This window comes from Onychostoma macrolepis, chromosome 11, assembly GCF_012432095.1.
Source record: "Onychostoma macrolepis isolate SWU-2019 chromosome 11, ASM1243209v1, whole genome shotgun sequence".
Taxonomy (NCBI): Eukaryota; Metazoa; Chordata; class Actinopteri; order Cypriniformes; family Cyprinidae; genus Onychostoma; species Onychostoma macrolepis.
Window position 1 is genome coordinate 3,101,027 of NC_081165.1, and position 24,609 is coordinate 3,125,635.

At 35.8% G+C, this 24,609-nt stretch overlaps 1 protein-coding gene across 3 annotated transcripts in view; it reads right to left on the bottom strand.

Annotated features, from left to right (window-relative positions):
* ttll7 (tubulin tyrosine ligase-like family, member 7) overlaps window positions 1–24,609 on the bottom strand; it is an 89,966-nt gene that overhangs the window by 29,307 nt on the left and 36,050 nt on the right. For all 3 annotated transcript variants that reach the window (XM_058792204.1, XM_058792203.1, XM_058792202.1), the window contains 4 exons: window positions 16,677–16,771; window positions 13,153–13,300; window positions 11,236–11,309; window positions 7,254–7,389 (listed from right to left, as the gene is read on the bottom strand). In XM_058792204.1, coding sequence (XP_058648187.1) covers window positions 7,254–7,389; window positions 11,236–11,309; window positions 13,153–13,300; window positions 16,677–16,771 — 453 coding nt within the window. The remainder of the gene's footprint in view (window positions 1–7,253; window positions 7,390–11,235; window positions 11,310–13,152; window positions 13,301–16,676; window positions 16,772–24,609) is intronic.

The window sequence follows — 24,609 nt, forward strand, 5'->3', positions numbered from 1 at the left end:
AGTTAAGAGAGCATTTTTCATTTAAGCTTCAGGAGTTTTAGTAAGTATGATTCATTTTCATGAATCAGTTTATAGGTGATTATTTTTATCTAAATCTATCAGTTTGCATATGGATTACAGGTGCATCTCAATAAATTAGAATGTCGTGGAAAAGTTCATTTATTTCAGTAATTCAACTCAAATTTTGAAACTCGTGTATTAAATCAATTCAATGCACACAGACTGAAGTAGTTTAAGTCTTTGGTTCTTTTAATTGTGATGATTTTGGCTCACATTTAACAAAAACCCACCAATTCACTCAACAAATTAGAATATGGTGACATGCCAATCAGCTAATCAACTCAAAACACCTGCAAAGGTTTCCTGAGCCTTCAAAATGGTCTCTCGGTTTGGTTCACTAGGCTACACAATCATGGGGAAGACTGCTGATCTGACAGTTGTCCAGAAGACAATCATTGACACCCTTCACAAGGAGGGTAAGCCACAAACATTCATTGCCAAAAAAGCTGGGTGTTCACAGAGTGCTGTATCCAAGCATGTTAACAGAAAGTTGAGTGGAAGGAAAAAGTGTGGAAGAAAAAGATGCACAACCAACCGAGAGAACCGCAGCCTTATGAGGATTGTCAAGCAAAATCGATTCAAGTATTTGGCTGAACTTCACAAGGAATGGACTGAGGCTGGGGTCAAGGCATCAAGAGCCACCACACACAGACGTGTCAAGGAATTTGGCTCCTGTTGTCGTATTCCTCTTGTTAAGCCACTCCTGAACCACAGACAACGACAGAGGCATCTTACCTGGGCTAAGGAGAAGAAGATCTGGACTGTTGCCCAGTGGTCCAAAATCCTCTTTTCAGATGAGAGCAAGTTTTGTATTTCATTTGGAAACCAAGGTCCTAGAGTCTGGAGGAAGGGTGAAGAAGCTCATAGCCCAAGTTGCTTGAAGTCCAGTGTTAAGTTTCCACAGTCTATGATGATTTGGGGTGCAATGTCATCTGCTGGTGTTGGTCCATTGTGTTTTTTGAAAACCAAAGTCACTGCACCCGTTTACCAAGAAATTTTGGAGCACTTCATGCTTCCTTCTGCTGACCATCTTTTTAAAGATGCTGATTTCATTTTCCAGCAGGATTTGGCACCTGCCCACACTGCCAAAAGCACCAAAAGTTGGTTAAATGACCATGGTTTTGGTGTGCTTGACTGGCCAGCAAACTCACCAGACCTGAACCCCATAGAGAATATATGGGGTATTGTCAAGAGGAAAATGAGAAACAAGAAACCAAAAAATGCATATGAGCTGAAGGCCACTGTCAAAGAAACCTAGGCTTCCATACCACCTCAGCAGTGCTACAAACTGATCACCTCCATGCCACGCCAAATTGAGGCAGTAATTAAAGCAAAAGGAGCCCCTGCCAAGTATTGCCAACAATTCACTAAAAATGTTTTTTTTATTGGTCTTATGAAGTATTCTAATTTGTTGAGATAGTGAATTGGTGGGTTTTTGTTAAATGTGAGCCAAAATCATCACAATTAAAAGAACCGAAGACTTAAATTACTACACGAGTTTCACAATTTGAGTTGAATTACTGAAATAAAACTTTTCCACGACATTCTAATTTATTGAGATGCATATATATATATTGATTATATATATTGATTATTTATAACCAAATGTAAAATTAATATTTATATCGAATTACCTTCAGTGATTGTTTGGTTGAAATAATGGATGTTCTAACTGAACCTTCTCAAGTGATATTAAATGCATAAATATCTAAATTAAATATCAACAAAAAAAAGTAGTATATTATCAACATATAATTGTTTTAGCTATTTTCCTAACATATACCAGCTCATTCTTAGTAAAATCAGGAACAAACACATAATGTAATTTTAGTGAGGTCTCTTAATTCCAAAATATTTTAAACACATTATTATCTTGTCTAAACTATGAGTAATCAAACGGAGTAATTTCTGGAAAAAAATCTACATCAAAACAGCACGTTGCATGACACCTAAAAAATTTCTTGGCATAAATCAAAGCCATGTGTTTAGCCCAGGTTCAGGAATCCATCTGGAATATGAATCAACCTCATTCTTTCTTACAAGTCACTCTATTTGAACCACACTTTGAGTTTAGCACATCATAATCTATGTAGAATTTCTTCTTGTCATATCTTTCAAATAAAGCACTCTGTTGTTGACTTTGAAGTATGGGGTCACTGTACAGTTCACATGAGAAAAGCGCTCATGACATTTAAAGACTCCAAAATTACAGTTTCCTGGTATTACAAATTACACACAACCAATTCTTTTTCCATTATATTTTAAGAATTACAGCCAATGGTTCAGGCAAGCAACACCAGCTAATTCAAACACTGTAAAACTCATTATCAGTATGATTCAGTATGATTAATAATACTGACTCCAATTATAGTATAACACTTTTCATAAAAAAGTGTCAATGAATCTAGCAGTCTTTAAATTATGTATTCCACTTCCACAACAGTGGCACATTCATGCTGACTGCTGCTTGGGCTTCCTGCAGATTCCTTTACGATACCCTGGAGTTTATTCGAGTCTTCCTGAAACTCAGCTTGCACTCTCCTCTTGGGATGAATTGGATGGGACAGAACAGCTTGGACAGACTGCCAGAAGTCTGAAACAATTATTACATACAATAGTGGACTTAAAATATCTTGGAAATGGCTTTAAAGCCCTTTTCGACTCTACAACTTTTCTTCTGGAGGGGGCTCAAGCAGTTCTTTTGATATTGCCATGGTGTTCTTAAATGCTGATCGACCAGATGTGTTGTTTTTTTTTTTAGGTTTATATAAGGTGTCACCTTTCTTCTTGTCATTTAATTTACACTTGATTCAACCTAATTGATGTATTTTATTATAATTTGAATAGGTACTTGATGTAATCAAAAATAAAATATATTTTCTTGTATCTATTAACACTGCTTAAATGCCAATCCAGTTTCTGTGTGTCCTAATATGTAACACTTTTAATCTTTTTATTAATTTTTCTTTTTTTTTTTACCTATAACATAGATAATACAGATTTTTTTTTTCTTTCTTCATTATTTTTTTTTTCATTACTAACTCGGAACAGTTGTACCAAACAATAGTTTTATTGATAATTATCCATTAAAAAAATAAAAAAATAAATCACAGAACAGGTGTTTTTAATTTAATTATATTCAATAACATTAAAATAACAGCATAAAAAATAACATAAATAACATAATAATAGCTGTATAACAAACAATAAAAGTATTTGGGTGAAGACTGAATCATCACAGTCTCAAGAATTTGATCAATAATGTTCTGAATTCGCTTCAACATATTTTCTTTTTTCTTTCTTTTTTTTCTCAAAACCGTAAGACTCTGATGTTTCTCCATTACAAATGTCGCATGCTCTTCAAGCAGAAACATTATCCCAGCTGTAACTCAATAAGCTAGGCATTGATCTGTTGTTCTGGCTCAGATGGAGGGAGATTTTAAGTGCATTAAAATCTGTTCTTTTGCTCATCGCCGCCTTCCATTCTTCCCCAAACACAGTGTTAGACTCATTGTTCAGGCAGTCAGTGAAGAGAAAAAAAGGCCAGAAAAACCTCACACTCTGACTGCAGGTGACGAGTCAATATTTGCCAGTGTTTGCTACCGTTAGATTGTTATGAAATTAGTTTTTGTTGCTTTGATTTGGGTGCAAACTCACAAAGTCGATTTTGGGATTATTTTGTGTGACAGGGCACAGACGTGAGGACATTTTTGAACAATTTTGAGGCAGGTGTGCATCTAATACAGAGGACGCATTTCTAACAAGAGTTTTCATTTTGTTATCGTGCGTTACAATAAGTGGCAATCAGGTGCTGGAACTTGCCATTGTTAATGTTTTACCGAGAGCTTGTTGCAGTTGTGGAAAGCAAGTAAACAACAGAGCAATGTTCTCTCCTGCCACAGCTTTTCTATCTATTCACAGCTGATGTATTCTAGAGGAATCGCAAAACAGATGTAAACAAATACATCACCATTCGCATTTTACATTGACTGATGTACAGAAGAAATGTTGGTATTAACATAAAATGTTATTTTCTGGATGGAATAAAACCATCTGGTCACACTCAAAGCAAAAATATTACCACTAGAGGAAGTTATTGAGTTTAAATAAAAACAACTCTGATTTCAGTTTCTTTTATTGTGGCTTAGATTTTCTTAATATATTAATAATAATTTATTAAATAATAATAATTTACTAATCATCCTGTGGCTGCCTGAGACCCACTCCACTAGAGTAATGGGTCATTATTAAAGGGACAGTTTACACCAAAATTTAAATTCTGTCATTATTTAATCACTCGCATGTCGTTTCAAACATGTAAGACTTCTGTTCATCTTCAGAACACAAATGAAGATATTTTTAATATTATCTTATCATTAAACAAAACTTTCACACAAATAAATTACTAGACAAAATTAAATTAAATTAAAAAAGACATACCGTATATTTTATTTCCACTTTTATTTTATGTGAGCTATTCCATGTATTTATGTATGTCATGTATAAGTCCATGTATTTATCTATGATCTACAAAAAACTAGGACATTAAGTGTCAGATATATGCAGTTATGCTACTGGAATTTATTGTTTACCTTACTCACATGTATTTAGGACATTATTATTATCATTATTATTATTATCATAGGACACACTATTTCCCTGTTTAATACTGTAAAGCTGCTTTGACACAATTTGCATTGTAAAAAGCACTATATAAATAATGGTGACTTGACTTGACATTTCTAGACATTTTTTTTAGTAATTAAAAGTAATAAAAGTAATTTAAAATTAAATTATCTAAATCTATCTTATCATCAGCAGACCTGTTCCCACAAAATGTTTTACACAATATCACCTAACAATAGTATGAATACGAATTTTTTAATGACGTTGTTTAGTTTTTCGTGACCATTTTTCCACCCTCTCTGTGACCCTTGGCATTAAACGGGACATTTTTTGCTGCTGTGCTTTTAAGATGTAAATGCGTCTTTGCATGTGAAATGAGTAACAGTGCTTTGCTGCGAGCTGTGAGCTTTCTTTTGGGTCCAGTATAGTTTGTGTGCTGCCCTATCTTTCAAAAACAGCCTTTCTGCACCACCTGCATTAAATTGTGACAGCTAAAAAAACAATCCAAGCTGAATGTGTATGTTTATTTCACTTGAGAATGTTTATTTTGCTTCAAAATCTCGACCAATATTCACTGCCATTTAAAGCTTGGAAAAGCCAGGATATTTTTTAGTATACCTCCAATTGTATTTGTCTGAAAGAGGAAAGTCTTATACACCTAGGATAGCTTGAGTCTGAGTAAATCATGGGGTAATTTTCATTTTTGGGTAAACTATCCCTTTAAGAATATACAAAGCGACAAGTGCTACATGCAGTTTACTCGTGTTGGTAGTTCTTCTAGTGTTTAGGAGTAATAGTATTTATCCTGCTTTCTCCCTTTTACTTAAACATGATGGAGTAGGTCAAGTTTCCAAACATCAAATAGGTACTTTTGACATGTAAATTTGGCCAGTGATTGTAATCCAATGATTCTCGAACAAGCCATTTTGGCAGCAATAGTAAGTACATAGTGAAGAGTAATGTGATTACTGTTTAGACAGAGTAATTAGTAAAGAATTCCCCTGAAAAACTAGAAAAGTAATTAGCAATTAGTAATGACTTATTTTGAGTAACTTTCTTAACCCTTTGTAAATTTGTGAGAGGTAGCCAGGCCCTAGACTAATGTTAAAGGCTCAGGGTTGCTGAAAAACATGCGAAATTAACAAACTGACAGACAGGAAGGTCAAAGACCACATGGCAATGGCACAAACTCTGGCTCTTGAATCTTTCCCAAATAAGCCAGACACCAGCGCCGTAGGAAACGGCTCACGAGCTCCCCTGCCATATCAGCAGACGGCTCCCGGCTCAAAACTACAACCTGCCTAACAACCACCTCCATTCAAACTAATGCGCAACCCCACTCCAAAGTCAGATTTCAGATTCCATCAATGTGAGCTATGAGGACAAACCCTTCCAACAATATGCCACATTCATATGCATGGGTACACAGATCCGGCCTTGAAAATCCCCGTAAAATGAACATCCAGAGGTTTCAGAGAGGTTGCACAGCACAATAATGAACTCCAGCTGAATAGAACCTTAGAACAGAGGCTTTCATAAAAAAGAGAAACTGCTTAGAAATGCAGTAGGGCAATTTGTATATAAAGCAGTGCTGTCAAACGATTAATCGTGATTAATCGCATGCAAAAACATTTTTTTTACATAACATATATGAGTGTACTGTTTATATTTATTATGTATATATAAATACAAACATATGTATGTATATATTCAAGAAAAAAAGTGTTATGTTTATTAAAAATATTTACATATAATATAAATTATATATTACATGTATAAATATATACATGTAAATATTTTCAAAATATATACTGTATGTGTGTGTATTTATATATACATAATAAATATACACAGTACACACACATATATTATGTAAACAAAAACTTTTATTTTGGATGCGATTAATTGTGATTAATCATTTGACAGCACTAATATTAAGCTAATAAAGCTTTTAAAGGGCTTTTTAGCCCTTAATTTACAGAGAAGAAGGTCAGGGGAAAAAATGTAGATGGAAAAATCTCTATACATGTTCTTTGTGCATTCTTTGTTCTTCTGGGGCAATATATTGCACAACAAAAAGTTGTTATCGTGACAGGCCTATTGACTACAGTTAAACTATCATAATTTATGAGTAACTGTTAGTTTGAAAAGCAACATCTTCCAAATAGATTTCTCAACACTACCTATAGATTGTCTAGATTTTTTTATATGGCCTTCACAGTCAGTCAATGGGCTAGATTTATCATCTACTAGGCAAAAAGTCTCAGAGCTTATAGTAATAGCAACCTCTCCTCAACAAGCCACACGCTTTTTGAGGTATCATTCATGTCCGTAGCTCAAATGGTTTGTTTAAATCCCTAACCCTATGAATGAGCAATAGCAATGCTGATGGTTACCTTTAACTGCAATAATGAAAACCAGATGGCCACAACAAGAGTTAGGAAGTAAAATACACTTCCACATTTCTTATTTTAAATGCAAAAGAGCAAGCAGAAGAAGAAGTAGTAGGGGGGAGAGAAAGAAGGAAAAAGAGCAAAAGATTGTTCGGTTGCGTCTCAGGTACATGCCTTCATTCGTTTCAGTGGATTATTCATTTCCTTTTGAAGTGAAGCTGCTCGCCCAGCGAGGAATGTCTGAAAGGCAGCTGAAAGGAGACTCTCATATTTCTCCAAGAGCAGCTTGTCATCTGGGGGGTAAATACGTCTGTACGGAGAGAGGGAGAGAGAGAGAGTTTTATCTGATTATCTGATTTAACAGCCTGGCCTGCCTGCTTTTCTAATCACTTAAACAAACCTCAATCGTTCTTTTCACACATGCATTTGTCCATTAATGCTGTGTATATACTAATGATTAATAAACTTGTCTTTATATTAGACGTTAAGACTAAACAAAAGCCAGAGACGTGTAAACCTTTGTCTATATCTGTGTGATGGATCTTCAGATCAGCGCCATATTGAGTCGAGGAGATAATCAAAACCAGCAACTGGCTGAGCTTCAGGACCCAGATTTTATGTTAGACATCTGATGGCGACCTGCTGCTACGGTACCAAAATTATGCAAACAAAACCCTGAAATGTATTAATATTACTGACAACACAATATATTCTTACAGTATGTATTAATCTTTATTAACATTAGTTAAGAAAAACACAGGTCCATTAAATAATATCACTAGATACAACTTTTGATCGAAAATAATGTAATGTACTAAATGTTGAATAAATGTGGGATAGGGATAAAAAAGGGCTAGTTCACCCCAAAATTAAAATTCTGTCATTAACTACTCACCCTCGTGTCATTCCAAACTCGTAAGACCTTCGTTCATCTTCGGAACACAAATTAAGATATTTTTGACTAAATCTGAGCACTCTCTGACCCTCCGTAACAGCAACGCAACTGCAACGTTCCCAGGCCCAGAAACGTAGTAAGGACATCAGTAAAACAATCCATGTGACATCAGTGGCTCAACTTCAATTTTGCGACTACTTCAACTTCTACTTCAACTACTTTTTGTGCACAAAGAAAAGAAAAATAACAATTTATTCAACAATTCTACTCCCTGAGTTACCATCTTCCGCCATTTTGGGGAGTACCCAAGAACGTAATCAACGTAAACAGCATTGTTACCGTAAGGAGGAAAGTGCGCACATGAACGCAATCGGCGTAATCAGCGTTGTTTGCGCTTAGGGGAAAGTATGCGTATGCATTGTGATACTCTCCAAAATGACGGAAGACGGTAACTCGGGGGAGAAGAATTGTTGAATAAATTTTTCTTTTTCTTTTTGCGCAAAAAAGTATTCTCGTAGCTTTGCAAAATTGAAGTTGAGTCACTGATGTCACATGGACTGTTTTACTGATGACCTTACTACGTTTCGGGACCTGGGAATATTACAGTTGCGTTACTGTATATGGAGGGTCAGAGAGCTCTCAGATTTTATCAAAAATATATCAATTTGTGTTCCGAAGATGAACGAAGATCTTACAGGTTTGGAACGACATGAAGCTGAATAATTAATGACAGAATTTTCATTTTGGGGCGAACTAACCCTTTCACTAAGATTAATAAATGTTTTATAAGTATTTTTCATTGTTAGTTTATGTTGTATAAATAACATTAGCAGGAGCTGGTTGCATAAACGTTAAGACTGTGTCTTAAAAAGTACCAGTTTGGATTAAACAGATAATGGGATAAATGTTGTATTAGTATTAGTTATTTAAGAGGTGACAAATGTATCTGTGCAAAAATACCATACAGTTTGACTGGATAGCTACTGACATCAACAACAAAGTATGTGCAAAGTGTTTTGCCTCCCTTTAAAAGTTGATAATGTAGAGTCAAGATGAACTTGTACCATCCCTGAAGTGGTTTATTTAGAAATAATGATTGTCAGAATACAAGAATTATCCTGCTTATTATACTGACTACTTAAAAAATAAATAAATCAAGAATATTTAAATGCAGAATGCAGCATTTACCAATCAGCATCAAGTATTTCAGAAAACTGTCTAATAAGACTGTTTATTTTGGTATCATAACTTCACACAATTATATAGTTAGCTGCATTTTTTATTTTGCATTCAGTCCCAGAGAAGCACTGACCAAAATAATGGTGGCAACTCAATCTAAATAAACAGTGAAGGTGCAGCGAGCTACATATTTCCACATTTCAGCCTAATAAACTAAAACACACTTGGCGTGTGACATTTAAAAAGGCTCTGTTGGATTCTGGCTTCAGCGTAATCAAAAGCTCAAGTAAATGTAAATGTTCAGATCAGACAATAAACCGCCCCAAATCCATTAAGAGCTACAAGCATGATGGACAAACTTATGTGGGAGAAGTAATCTAGTAAGAGTAAGTGGGCTTAGTCTTCGGCATATGGCACATGTTGAAATCTGGGTCTGACCCACAAACCTCAAACACTTTTTTTTCATGTTTCAGCATCTTTTGGGGTGTTTTTATTTAGAGTTGAACAGAACAGCAGTTACAGACATAGGCATAAAATGACCTATTTAGGAAAAGGCATTCGTTTCGTATTCCTCCTCTGAGGCTCTGACGTGGAGGCTCCGTATTAAGAAGCGATTTGTTGCAATTACAAAGTAACAGCATTTTTTTTCTGAGTGAAAAATCGCAGCAAGATGCTAAATGTTGCAAATTCTCTATGAAGAAGCCACCCTCTATGGTAAATACAAAGGGTTAGTCAAGATGCTTGTGTAATGAGGTCAGGTTAATCAAGTCTTAATGGCAGGTCTTCGTCTGGAAGATCTTAGTGTCTGATTTTGAATGTAACAAATGACAAAAGTAATAAAAGCAAGAAGCATTTGGCTGCTGACGCATCTGGCTTCTTTACAAAACATTAGCAGTCATTAAAGTAGTGACCTGGAGTCATTTAATGTTCTGAAGCAAGCAATCTCTGACAGATATAGATAAAAATACTGACAACTTTTGGTCCTTCTAGACCAGCGCTCTCAAATCAGCAGTCATAAGTGAGGTAGAAAAGTAATTTTATCCTGCAAATAAATTTGAATTTAATTACAAATTTTCTATAATGTTGTCTATAATTTACTTTGGCCTTCTATGTGGGTCAAAGACGAGACACCCCATTTTGATGTCCATATCGAATTAAAATTTACAGAAGTGATTTTATATACAAAGAAAGCATATTAAATGCAAGTAAATGTCTGCTTTAATGTTTCAAATAACTTTTGTGAAAATAAAATGGCAAAATATGGGTGAAATTATGTTCCATCATCATTCAGCATAACAGATATATTTATGTAAAAATAAAACAACATACTTATTCAGGCCTGTACTTAATAAAATATATAAAATAAAAGTGATCCTACTAGATTTTGTAATGTTTTAATTGATTTAAAACTAAAAACAAAAACAAAAAAAACACACATGACAAATGGGCAAAATCTAGTGGTTTGAAGGATAGTGGCAAAATTTGGTAAAGATTTAAAATTACAATTAATTAGGTTTTGGGGCCTGAACTGTCATCCGTAAATAGAGTCTACTTCTAAAAATGCAAGATTTTTTTTTTTTTCTGTTATATGAACTATTGTTACACTGAATGACATTCTGTAAATCATGGTAAAAATGTATGACAGACATTATTTTTTGCTAAGAAAAATAAATAAACAAACAGGACACAATCTAACATATGGGATTATTTTAAAGCTGTATTAAACTATAAATGTTTGAAAACCCCTTTTCATCTTTCACCTAAGTATGCATGTCTGTATAAATATTTTTTTTTATTTTTACAGGAATAAAGCACAAATGTAATGTTTTCACTTATATTAATGAACAGAATGTTACCAAAACACTGGATTCCAACATGCTTTGGTGCCTTATTATCCCCCTTTTCTGCCTACGAAGGCAGAATATTTCAAGTTTCAGAAACAACTCTTGTCCTTGTTTTGTCCTCACATGAGAGCCTAAGAAATTGTTTCATACTGTCACATCCCAAACCAAGCCACAAGAGACCCCACAGGTGTAAGCGGGCGTTCTTACAGGATAACAATCGTCAAAGCGGCTTCCCTACCTGTAGTTCCCCAGGTGGCGCTTTTCGTGCTCGTCCCTGGAGACCTGCTTGCGGACTTGGGCCAGTCTTTCTTTCTGAAAACACAACACAAGTGAATAAGGGGTGAGAAGCAGGTAGAACAACAAAGAAATAAAGCCCTGTTTCTGTTAGTGCTATACTGCAGTGTAATTTGGCCACCCAAAACCCAATAACAATGGCACCGAATGACTCGTTTCCCATATTACGAGGCACCTTAATGAAGTCTGAGAGTTAGCGGGCGCAAATAACATCCTCTCCTCTACACTTGTTAATACAGGGAGCCCATTCATAATTCATATAGATTTAACTCCCACTGTACCATTTTAATACATCAAAAACTATAATTGTGGAAAGGTCAGCTGGTCAATTTGCAGTGGCGCAGCAGGGTGTCTTCTATAATAGTCACTGATCTCTGCTAAATGCTGGTACAGGCATATTCGCTCAGCCCCCAAACCCCAAATCTCACTCTTCTTTTGCGTCTAGCTTTGCCCTTTGAAAATACCACCTACCTGCAGTCATCTCAACCTCATTCATCTCTTCATATAATAAAAAGTTGATCGAAAGACCAATCAAGAACTGGTGCACAAAGCACCTTCTACTTACTGAACTTCCTGCAAAACGTGCTTTTTTCTGTACATATAAGGAATATGAATATTTAAATATATATATATTTTTTTGGTTTTGGGGGGTTTGCCACTTTTTATCAGTGTTGGGAGTAACGCAAGTTATATAATCAGATTACTTTTTCGAGTGACTTACTTTTACTTACTTATTACTTTTAAATTTACGACAAAGTATCAGAGTTACTTTTTCCAAATAAGTAATGCAAGTTATTTTGTTTTCCCATTTATTCACTGACAGCTCTTCTGTCCTCATGTTGAGAGAAATTGGGAGTGAGGTGCTTTTATAACTTTTGGGGTTTTTAATTAAAAAACAAATAATCAAGCCTAGCCCAGGTGGGAAAAAAAATTATAATAAAAAATAAATAACGGTAAAGTAAAAAGTAACTAAGTAATGCAATTAGTTACTTGGAGTAACACGATATTGCAATGCATTACTTTTAAAGTGTCCCTAGTATGGATTTTTGAAAATTGCCTTTCATGGCATGCAGTGAGTAACACAGCTCTAAGTGAATGAAAACATGCTGCAAAGTTTTAAATCTGAAAGTGCACTGTGTATAAAGTTATTGTCTCTCAAAAGAAAGAATCGACTCTGAATCATTGAAACAAGTCGTTTTTAAAACGAATCCCAAGACATTTCATGTTGACGTCAACATGAAACATTAGCATATTGCCCGCCCACTTGGTCTTTTCACGTTGGTCTGAATGAAAATGCTAATTCATTCTTTACCACTAAAAATAGTGGTTTCCCTGGTAATGCTGTACTTAAAGCAGCACTGTGCTCACAAACGCTGCTTTATCGGGCATTACAGGCGAGATGAAATGAAAGTGAGACCAATGGATCCAGTCACCACAGATTAACGTCACGCAAAGGAGGGGTTTGGAAAAATTAATCGCTGAGTGAATCGTTTGGGAGTCGTTGAGCAAAGTAAGGTAAAAAATAAATGCATATTATAAGACAATGAAAGTGTTTTTTGACCTTCCATGTATGTCAACCTGATGTTGGGGACTCCCAAAACCAAAACGTGAACTTTTCATTACCCATAATAGGGGCACTTTAAAAGCAACTCCCCTACCCCAACACTGCTTTTTGTTGATGGAGAAATAAGACAAAATAGGTGAGATCTGAATCTTCTTTTTCCACATGAGCACCAAGCCTCAACAAGTTTGGAGCAAGTGCACAAACTGCTAATCCATGGCTCCAACACCAATTATTTTGCCTCATTACTTGAACATGACCTAATAAAATGCTGCTTTCTAATTGCTAAACAGGCCTCACCAGCTCTTCTCTCCTGCGCTCCAGTAGGTGACGTTGTCTTTCCCATTCCGATGATCCGGCCGTCAGTTTCCGCATTGATCCCTGTCCATACAGTCGTCGCTGGGCTTCCGCCTTCTGCTGGGCCAAATTCCGTCGTTTATCACTCGCTCTGGGTAAAACAAAATAAATAAAATAAAAGGAAATGCTCAGTAATAGCACTCAAAGTAGCCCAAACTCCCAGCCGAAATCCTGACAGACTCCGAGACTCCATACATCACTCGCCTTGACAGCATTCAGCACTTCAAGATTTCATCGCTCACTGGCCCTTCAAATTTGCTGTTGTAAGTGGCCACTCAGGGTCAGTGGGCTCCTGAACCACTGGGGACCCTCTCGTTTTATTGATACGACTTTCACACTTCTGAGTTCTTGTCGCTGAGTTATTGGTTTTGTCCTACCACTGCTGGGGAAATAACACAGGAGTCGCTTTGATATGTTACTGGTAAGAACTCAGCTGGATCAGTTGGGACGCAGTAAACGTCTGTGGAGACTTTCAAGAAAATCACTGCGACAGAATGGCAGCAATGCATCCTGAAATCTGATCCACTGCTGGATTGAGTTTGTCTGCTGTTGTTTCCTGCTCTAGGACCATTGTTGGGCCACTCTGGTATATTTAGGACAAAAAGTGGACCTGGGATTTGAAGGCCAGGTCTATGATAATCAATCACAGGAAACCTTGTGTACTGACATACAACTACACGCACAGGCAATCACACAAACTTAAGAAGTGTGCACAAGCAAACATACACAACATAAAACACACAATCCTCAAACATAAACACACCATTTAGGTTAAATACAATACAATCATAGAAAACAGTTTGAAAAATGAGTATTACCCTCAATATTTACAGAAATACACAAACTGAAACATACAACTGAAGTGTATTGGGTGATTATACAGCACAGTAATAAACATTAAAAAATAATACACAATTAGATCAAAATTATAGCCATAAAACCATATTATGAGCCAGAGTTACTAACGGTTTGCACCAGTGCAAACCCTCTTTTGGCATTAAAAAACTACTGTCCTAAAGATGCGCTGTAAAAATTAGCAATAAAAGGTGTGGACACACTTATTTTCACGGCTGGCATTATGCATTTGTAGGAGTGTCCCTTTCAGATGCAAAATTTACGGGAGAAGATTATTTAAATGAATCACGCAACACAATTAACAAGATTTGCGCTAGTCAATTTACTGGTATTTGCGCCATTATTTACCCAGATGCTCAGGCTAGGTTTACACGACAATGATGTAGTCAAAAACTGAAAAGTTTTTTAAAAGTTTCACGTATACACAACAACGTTTTCAAAAACGATTTGCGTTTTACACAAATTTTACAGTTTTACACGTACCCGTGAAAACTGCTAAAACGCTGTATTACATATGCCAGGCCAGTAGTTGGTGCTGTCACCTTGTTAGTAAACAGTATCTGTGGGGAAGTGATGATTAGCTCTTTGAGGGCAGGAGTTCCGTCACTAAAATCACCACACCGACTGTTGCTGTACTCCTCATTTATAGCGATGGCAGCTTTAGCTGTGTTAGCAAACTCTTGAGCAGCAACACTACCGTGTACTCCGCCATTGTTGTGCATGTTTGTTCGCACTTGACTTTAAAATCGACACGTACTGCGCATGTCTACATACCTAACACGTACTACGCACACACATGACGTCACCGTTTTCAAAGATTCCCATATTGGGTGTTTACATGGAAACGATGATGGTGGCGTTTTCAAAAACTTGCACTTTGCACCCATTTTCAAAATTATGCGTTTTCAGTCCCCAAAACGCCGTTGTGGTGTAAACGAACAGGCCAAACGCATAAAAAGTTTCCCGTTTTTGGCTGAAAACGTTGTTGTGTAAACAGCCCCTTATTTGCACTGCTCTTGGTAGATTGTGTTGGTCATTATGGAAATGATCTGACTGTGTCTGTATTTTAATGTGTGCCTTGTAAGTAAATCAACCGCAGAACTTACCACTACCATTATGCGATTGCGCTCTAATTTGCCCTTTGTTTAGTAAATCTGGCCCTAAATCTCTAGACTAGTGGGATTTAATCATTTGCTCACCTTACTATGTCTATAACTTTCAACACATCTCACAACCATTTCAAGTCATTGACTTGGAAATTCACATGATATCTCTGCTAGTGACACCACAGAGGAAAGAGACATACTGTACTTTAAGTAAAGCGCTTTTGTATACTTATCCACCTAGCAAAGTAGTCACACTGTTCAGCCAAATAAGCGGAAAGACCGAATAAATTGTACCGAACAATGATGTGACGCGATCAATAGAGGGGCACACTAATGCAGCAAACATGTCTGCAGTGTGAAAGCAGCATTTGAAACTGTCCAAGAAAGATGCAAAAATCATTACAAGCACCGACAGCGAGAGACTGTTTAGCACTGCATCGCATGTCTCCAATGAGAAGTGGAAGGGGCGGTTGTTGCTGGTTATTAACCATTTTTATTTTTTTTTAAGGCATGTGACAGTGCGATACGTGCGACAAACATCATTTATAAATCTGCTGTTGTCAACAAAAAGCACTGAGGACTTCCTGCGAGTTACTGCCAAAATAAAAGCTGAAAAAGCAACAACTCCATCAACATTCATAAATGTTAGTATTGTAATTTTACTGTTGTTTTGTAAAATAAAATAAAAAAGTAAGACAATAATAATGATAATAATAATTACAACAGCTACATAATAATTAATAATTAATACATTTATCATAACATTCACACATAGTGTTCAAATTGGGATCTGGGCTGCATGAAAAATACATGCCTGATTCAAGAAGGGGGTCTCAAAAATGGCCAATGTCCCTACTTTGTTTTACAAATATCGTGTAACTAGAACTTCACAATAAAGTCATCCACCAACTCATCCACCAAGAACACTTCTTTAAACTCACACCAATGCAGCAGTTCCAAAAAAAACAAAAAACACAAGTGACATTGTTTTATGTTAGTTTGTTAAGGTTTCCAATCACAAAACAATTGATACGTTGTTCAAAATTAAGAACAGTATTGTGACATTTTGTGGTTGTCGAATCTTGGTTGAATTTGTCCTTAGTTAACAAACCTGTATAAGCTGATTTCATACATCTACTAAAAATCGGAATCAGTTACATTAAAGTCACTGCAAAAATGGCTCAGTTCTGTGAAAAGTTCAAAAGGTTGGTCTGGCACTATTAGTTTGAAGATGTCACTTGTTTTGATAGTTTATCATGTAAACCTGTGACCTTTAGATATCTTTAAGTGTGGCTTAAGTGTCCAAAAATTCATCTTCCAAATCAAACAGCAGCAGTAAAACCAAGTGCATGAGGACCCATCAAAGAACTTCTTAGTGGAGATCAAGGAATCAATATTTTCTAAAACACTTAAGACTGGTGGACAGCTGGGAATGGAGAGTGAGATTTCTGATTAACTCTTTCTTTCTCTTTCTAATGGGACTCTGGAGAGAGTATTGCTTCATACCTGATGTTGAGCAGTTTCAGGGTGTTGAGCAAAGCCCCCTTCTTCACATCGTAATCAATCTTTTGATCTGTCCCAAAACTCGGGGCACGATTGATCTGTAGAGGGAAGAAAAAGAGAGATGGTTTTGTTTTCATATTGTTTTCTTTTATGATTTCATCAAAAACCTGAAGCAATATTCATCTTTTAAAGAGGACTGAGAAGCCACATAGAAGCAGTCACCCATTATTGAAATCTCAGGGCATCAGCTCTCATAAAAACTACATCTGGTTTAGTGTCCCATTAACCACATGCCGTTGATGTCGAGAACAATATAGAGTGGCTCCAAGTCTTCTGAAACTATATGACAGCTTTGTGTTAGAAACCGAAATGTACATCATTATTCACTCAGAATTTGACTTCACAAGGAACTGCTGAGACCTGATCATTTAGTCAATTACTCAGGAACCCGTTCAGTCTGATTTGTGAATGTATCATTGTGAACCACCCTAAAAAAAATTATGGTCTCGATTTAGGCAACACTGTTACTTCGAACCAAGAAGAGGTAGGGCAGATATCACGATTTTCATTAAATATTGAATTAGATTTTGAACACAAAACTATTGTATGGTTTTAGATGACTTGGAATATGGTACACATGCTTTATGTCATGTTTTTGTATCATTTTTGAAGTCTGAAAGCTTCATTGTCTGCTCATTGTAAATCTTCAAATATCATTCCCCAGAAACAGGTTTCGAACAACATGAGGGTGAGTAAATGATGACCTCTATGGAGTGAAGCACTGCATGCTGGTCAAGCGAGACTGAAGTTCAAACAAATTCAACTTTGATCTTGTTTGCTGCTGAGCTTTCAATGCGCAGCCAGTGATTACCAGACAATTGACATGACATATCAGTGCATAGGTGGTGCCATTAAATCAAAAAATGGAAGCCTGCATGTCTAGATACATTTGAGTTGTGTGACACAAAGTCAAAGGCACATCATAAAAAGAGAAAAGATGCGCTCCATAGACAAATTTGGAGTAGACGTCGCAGGAACGTCAGTTGCAGCTGCGCGCACATTGTGGTGGCAGAAAAACACTGCTAACAAGTAGAGGGAAACAGGTCAAATCCACGGAAAAAGAGAAAAAATGTATTGTTGTTCCTTGTGATGTCAGAATCGGAATGCAAATCATTTTTATAGAATAATGTCATCAAAGATGCCATTTGAAGCTAAACGCAGACATTTAAACAGACAGGATATGGATGGAACCTGCTATGATCAACCTACTTTTTAATGCGTAAATTTGATTTAAACAATAGGTCTGCACAATATTCACATACGCAATTTATAGGGGGCATATTGTATTAGCCCTACAGCTACAGCATGAAATACTATTTAAACCTATAACATTTCACATAATATTTACCTATTTTACCTCACAATTCTGAACTTCTTCTCTCAAATACAAGTTTATCTATCATAGTAACAATTTTAAATAACTCCATTTAACTCAACAATTGTGAGTTTGTCAATTTTGAGGGGGAAAAGATTGCAGAAGTGCAGGATATAAACTCATGATTCTGAGCCGATACCAGAATTGTGAGATATAATCTCAGAATTGCTAGAAAAAAAGTTAGAATTTTGAAATATAAACTCAAAATTACTGTTTTTTTATTCTATTATTCCATGGCTTAGACTGCTGCTTCAAAACTGTCATTTTCTGCCACCAGATAGGCTCCGCCCACAAATTGGTCTATAAAATTTTTAAATCATGACCACTAAAGGCTGCGTGTTTCTTGGCTAGATTGTTACGTGACAAAAAAGTATCTGTTGTTGTTTTTTAAATATGAAGTCTGAATGTGACAAAGACATTAAGCAAGTGTGATCAGCCAGGCAACAAACCAACTAGTCCATTATGCTGAATGATGCTGGTAGACGCCACCACTTGAATGGCACAATCTTTTCTTATCTCGCATGAGGAATCTATTCAAGCGCGGCCACTCCGTGGATCTCTGACAAGCTTACTGGGAAACAAGTCATCACTAAATGCAAATATATCCTGTGAGCCCTTACAGTTTGTCATTACCCAGTGTGATGATCAGGCATTTACATTTTAAATGTATCAGATCAGCTTTGGTTCGCTTTGGCCGGAATAATAGCACAATCTAAACACATGAAAACCATAGCTTTGCATGCTGGTTTACATATTTGTTTGAATTAAATCATTTATAACTATTCAGAATCATTTGAGCAGTTAATTGGAGATAATTGAGCAATAGAATGTCTTTCCGTGCATTAGTATAATCTGTCACATTCCTGCCAACACAAGCTAATTCATCAGATGCCAGAGTTATTTTCTCTGTGGAACTGAAAAAAGAACTGCACAGGAAATGAGATCAGCTCATGATATCTGCACAATCGCTGTGATGTATGGTAATATTCATTCATAACGTTCATGCTCAGTGCTGCAGTATTTGTAACCAGAAGCTGACCAGAAACTCAATCTTTTGTTGTTTGTATTGTTGCACGAAGCAAAAGAAAACCTCAAATACAAATAAAATTTAAAAAAGTGACTGCACTAAAATTTGAATGTATGACCATTAGCAAGGAGTCTATATATCAGGCGCTTTAATCTTTATGGGTAACTAACTTTTATCTATTTTTTTCTTTTCAGTTTTGTAATAATAAATACCCTGCTATATTTTAGTTTAAGAAACATACACTACCAAAGTTTGGAATAATTTAAATTTGTTCATGTTTTTGAAATAAGTCTCTCATGATCACCTAAGATGCATTTATTTGATCAAAAATACACTATAAAGAGTAATATTGTGAATTATTATTATTACAATTTTTTTAAAAATACAAACATTTCCTGTGATGGCAAAGCTGAATTTACTCCAGTCTTCAGTGTCACATGATCCTTCAAAAATCATTCTAATATGTTGATTTGTGGAAACGGGGGACACTGCAATTGAAAATATTTAAAAATAATAATAATAATAATTAATACTTTTAATCAGAAAGGAGATGTTAAACTGACCAAAAGTGACAGTAAAGACATTTATAATGTACAAAAGATGTCTATCTCAATAAATGCTGATTTCTATATATTTCAAATAAGTTCTTTTGAACTTTCTATTCATCAAAGGATCCAAAAAAATGCATCATGGTTTCCACAAAAATATTAAGATGCAAAAACATTGACAATGATAATAATAATAAGAAGAACCGAATAAATAATAACTGAGTACAGATAATAACTGAGAATATTAATAAATCAGCACATTAGAATGATTTCTAAAGACTAATGGCTGCTGAAAATCCACCTTTGCCATCACAGGAATAAATTACATTTTAAAATAATTTTTCAGAAATAAAACGGTTATTTTAAATATAATTTCACAATATCACTGTTTTTACAGCATTTTTGATCAATAAATGCAGCCTTGGTAAGACTTCTTTCAAAACAATTATAAAATCTTAATGATTCCAATCTTCTGACCCGTTGTGTGCCAAAACTAACTGTGCTATTAATAGACCTTAAGCAAGAAAGACTAGAAAATAATATCAAATTTTATACAAGAAGTCAAGAGTGTTACAGTGGTTGGAGGCAACTCTAACACTTGAAAAATAAATAATATGAATCATCTGTATCTCAAACAGAGCACACCTCGAAGGAATAATATTATTGCTTTTTTATTTTTTATTATTTACTGAATAGATTTCTCCTTCATGTGGTACTATTATTTTAGCTGTCAGAAATCATATGTTTATGATATCAAATATATTGATTATCCGATACGTCGACTAGACACTTTGGTAAAATAATGCTTAGTACACATTTTATATATAATATGTGACCCTGGACCACAAAACCAGACTTAAGTCGCTGGGGTATATTTGTAGCAACAGCCAAAAATACATTGTATGGGTCAAAATTATCATTTTTTCTTTTATGCCAAAAATCATTAGGATATTAAGTAAAGATCGTAAATTTCTTACCATAAATATATAAAAACTTAATTTTTGATTAGTAATATGCATTGCTAAGAACTTCATTTGGACAACTTTAAAGGCGATTTTCTCAATATTTGGATTTTTTTGCACCCTCAGATTCCAGATTTTCAAATAGTTGTATCTCAGCCAAATATTGTCCGATCCTAACAAACCATACATCAATGGAAAGCTTATTTATTCCGATTTCAGATGATGAATAAATCTCAATTTCGGAAAATTGACACTTAAGACTGGTTTTGTGGTCCAGGGTCGCATATGGTATATAAACTTTCAACCTTTTGTCAACAGCCCACATCTTTACCTCTTTTGTATACAAAGGTCATTCATAACTTTTAAAGGAATATATTTGGAATGACATGAGGGTGAGTAAACGGTGGCAGAATTTTGGGAGAACTGTTCCTTTAGCTACCAAATCCATTTATCAGCAGGTAAGTCTCCTGGAGGGTTTTCTTCACCTCAGATAATAATAATAATAATAATACGCTCTTTTGTATTCCGCCCATGACAAACAACAGCAAAAGCATTCGCTTGCTCCGATACGGCAAAAATGAGTTTTGGGTACAGTTTGCACATTACAGTGTGTAAGACACACAGCATTAGTGCTTCAGCGTCAGCACGGACAAACGGTTGGAGAAAGATGGCAGCCACAGAGAGAGATGACAGCAGACACAGCCGCCCCTCGCTGGGCTCTTAATAGAGCTGCCCCGCTCAGATGTTAATCTCTCTCAGAAAGGTGATCGCTTAGGAGAGGACCGTAAGATAATATTTACATCACAACTGAGCGGTGCAGGGGGGTTTGGTGGGAGGGGCGGCTAACGGTGGACTGAATCAATGAATTTACTGTATCAGCCGTAACCTTAGCAGCAGTAGCTGATCCGGCTCACGCTTTCTTAGCTCTCCAAGCTGGGCCACGTCACCCCTCGCTGGGTAGATGCCCCGCAGATGGCCCGTTTCACAAAGCAACAAAGACGCCTCATCAAGATCCGCCACGCAGGAGTCCCGCAGATTTAGGATGTCAGCCATGTTTTCGGGCTTTTTCTTCACAATTCAACACCTTTTGACAATAATCGTTCTGACGCAAGTAGATTTTACAAAAGCTCCTCGACGCCATCAAAAGATATTACTGATTTTTAATTTACACACCTTCTTTGTGCTTTTACTGAGACTTGTGGTGCAAACGTGGTGTCACACTACAGGGAATCCAGCTGTTTTGAGATTAATGAATCTCTGTAGAGACCCCCGAAAATCTGAATTATGGCTTTGCGTCTTGTCTTTTAGCACTGGATGCTAGTGCAGACTTAAAAGTTGACCAAATATAAGTTCAAATATAGCACATGCACACATTTCAAATTTACAGCCTTTTCCTTCTCTTTTAATAAAAAAATTATGTTGCGAGAAATTTTTGGAAAAACATTTTGTTGGATACATTAATATACATTAACTGAAGCAAAATGAAATATAAAAATTGGTAACACTTTATTTTAATGACCAGTTCTCACATTAACTAGCATGCTATCTACTACTAACTATTAATAAGCGGCAAATTAGGAGTTTATTAAGGCAAAAAGTTGAGTGTCCAAAAAGTTAAACTTATTTTATTGTAGCTAGTTGCCAATGCAACATTTCTCATTTTTGTTTAAAATAACTAAATAAACCAAGACTAAAAAAATTATTCAATTCTTCAAGTCTTAAGTCACTGGGGTATATTTGTAGCAATTGCCAAAAATACATTGTATGGGTCACAATTATAAATTTTTTTATATATTAAGTAAAGATCATGTTCCATGAAGATATTTTGTAAATGTCCTTCCGTAAATATGTCAAAACTTAAAGGGATACTCCACCCCAAAATGAAATTAATTAATTGTCATTAATCACTTACCCCCATGTCGTTCCAAACCCGTAAAAGCTTTGTTCGTCCTCAGAACACAATTTAAGATATTTTGGATCAAAACCGGGAGGCTTGTGACTGTCCCATTGACTGTCAAGGCACAGAAAAGTATAAAAAACATTGCCAAAATAGTCCAAAATAGTTACTGATGACAGAGAATAGCGTACGCACTTTGCATCCATCGGATGCTCTCCAAAATGGCGCTATGCTGACACAGAGAGACAGAGAGGATACGAATTGTTGAATAAATGTCGTTATTTTTATTTTCTTTGCGTACAAAAAGCATTCTCATCGCTTTATAAAATTCAGATTGAACCACTGATGGCAGATGGACTATTTTGACGATGTCTTTCATACTTTTCTGGGCCTTCACAGTGTTAATTACTTGGTAATCAATGGGACAGTCACAAGCCTCCCGGTATTCATCCAAAATATCTTAAATTGTGTTCCAAGGACGAACAAAGCTTTTACGGGTTTGGAACGACATGGGGGTAAGTGATTAATGACAACATTTTCATTTTGGGGTGGAGTAACTAAGAACTTCGTTTGGACAACTTTAAAGGCGATTTTCTCAATATTTATTAATATACTTGTATCTCAGCCAAATATTGTCCTATCCTAACAAACCACACATCAATGGAAAGCTTATTTATTCTGGTTTTGTGGTCCGGGGTCACAAATAATACTAATAATAAAATGACAAAAACCAAATAAAATAAAAAAAATTACAATTAAGTCAAATTAAAATGAGAATTCAAGCAAAATCTCTAATACTATTTAAAAATGCCAAAATAACACTGGGCTGAACGATCTACCATGGTCTGTATCTCATTGTTTCCTGAACACTCACTCCATCTGCTATTGGTCAGGCAAACAGCCAAGACGCTGCATAAGCCAACACTGCTGTGTTTAAACTTTTAGGAGAAATGGCACACTTGCAGTTGTCTCTTTAACATACGAAAAATTGCATGCATCTTTGAAACCCAATACACATTTTCTCAAGTGTCATAGGTTTTTCAATTACATTCAGAGAGGTTTAAAAAAAAAAAAAAAAGTTTTGCACATAAAACGAAATACTATACTGATTTTTGGTCATAGTTAATCAAGTTAAATCAATACACTTAATTTCCCTCAGTTTTTGTGAAAACAACTCATGCAATTTAGTAACCTCAAGTAACCTCTAAGTTTTGGTGTATTCATGGCCTGACAGTAATCCAAGAAACCACAGCGAGGGGATTATGATTCCAGTGTGTAATCATTCCAGTGAATATTATGCATTTGAATTACGTTTACTTAGATTTTAATTATTTGACTTCATGTTGTATGTATTGCATTAAAAAAAAAAAAAACTATGAAAGATTTCTGGTGAGAAAATAAAGAGTACATTCATGAACTCTTTAAATGTGCTTTAAATGTTCAGGTGTGATAAAAAATCTCTGGGATAGAAACATAAAAGTGAGAACTGTTTTAAATAATCTGTGATATTTGAAATGATGCAAAGTGCACGATGCATTACTATGCAGCAGTACTGAACACGCCATCCCATGCATACGGGATAAACAACAACATCAGGATAAACAAAACAACACTTGCTCGAATCCTCAGCGCGCTGTACACGCAGGAATACTGATCTGGGTTCTGCTAATGGAGCAGCTGCGGAGAGAGACGTGTGGATCGCATTTCACATCCTTATCAATCACCGTTTTGTTCTTTTGTCGCATTTGGAGAGGCTGCTTCCAGCGGCGAAACCCAATCAGTGTTTCCGTGCGTGTTCAGGGCCAGCCGCTGACCTGACCCCCTATCAGAGATTCCCAAACACACACAGACTGTCATACTTCTTAAAATAAACACTTAGGTGATGGAGAGATTTATTTTAGAGCATGAAACAGGCCTTTACTTTGTTTTTGTTTCTTGTTTTTTTCTGTGAGACTGCATTAAAAATGCTAAGTAATTTAGTTTGTTCAGATACAGACAGATGAATGGATCGCTGTAATCATTTTTTAATAAACCTGAAAAGAGCAGGACTACAGAGCAACACTGCCA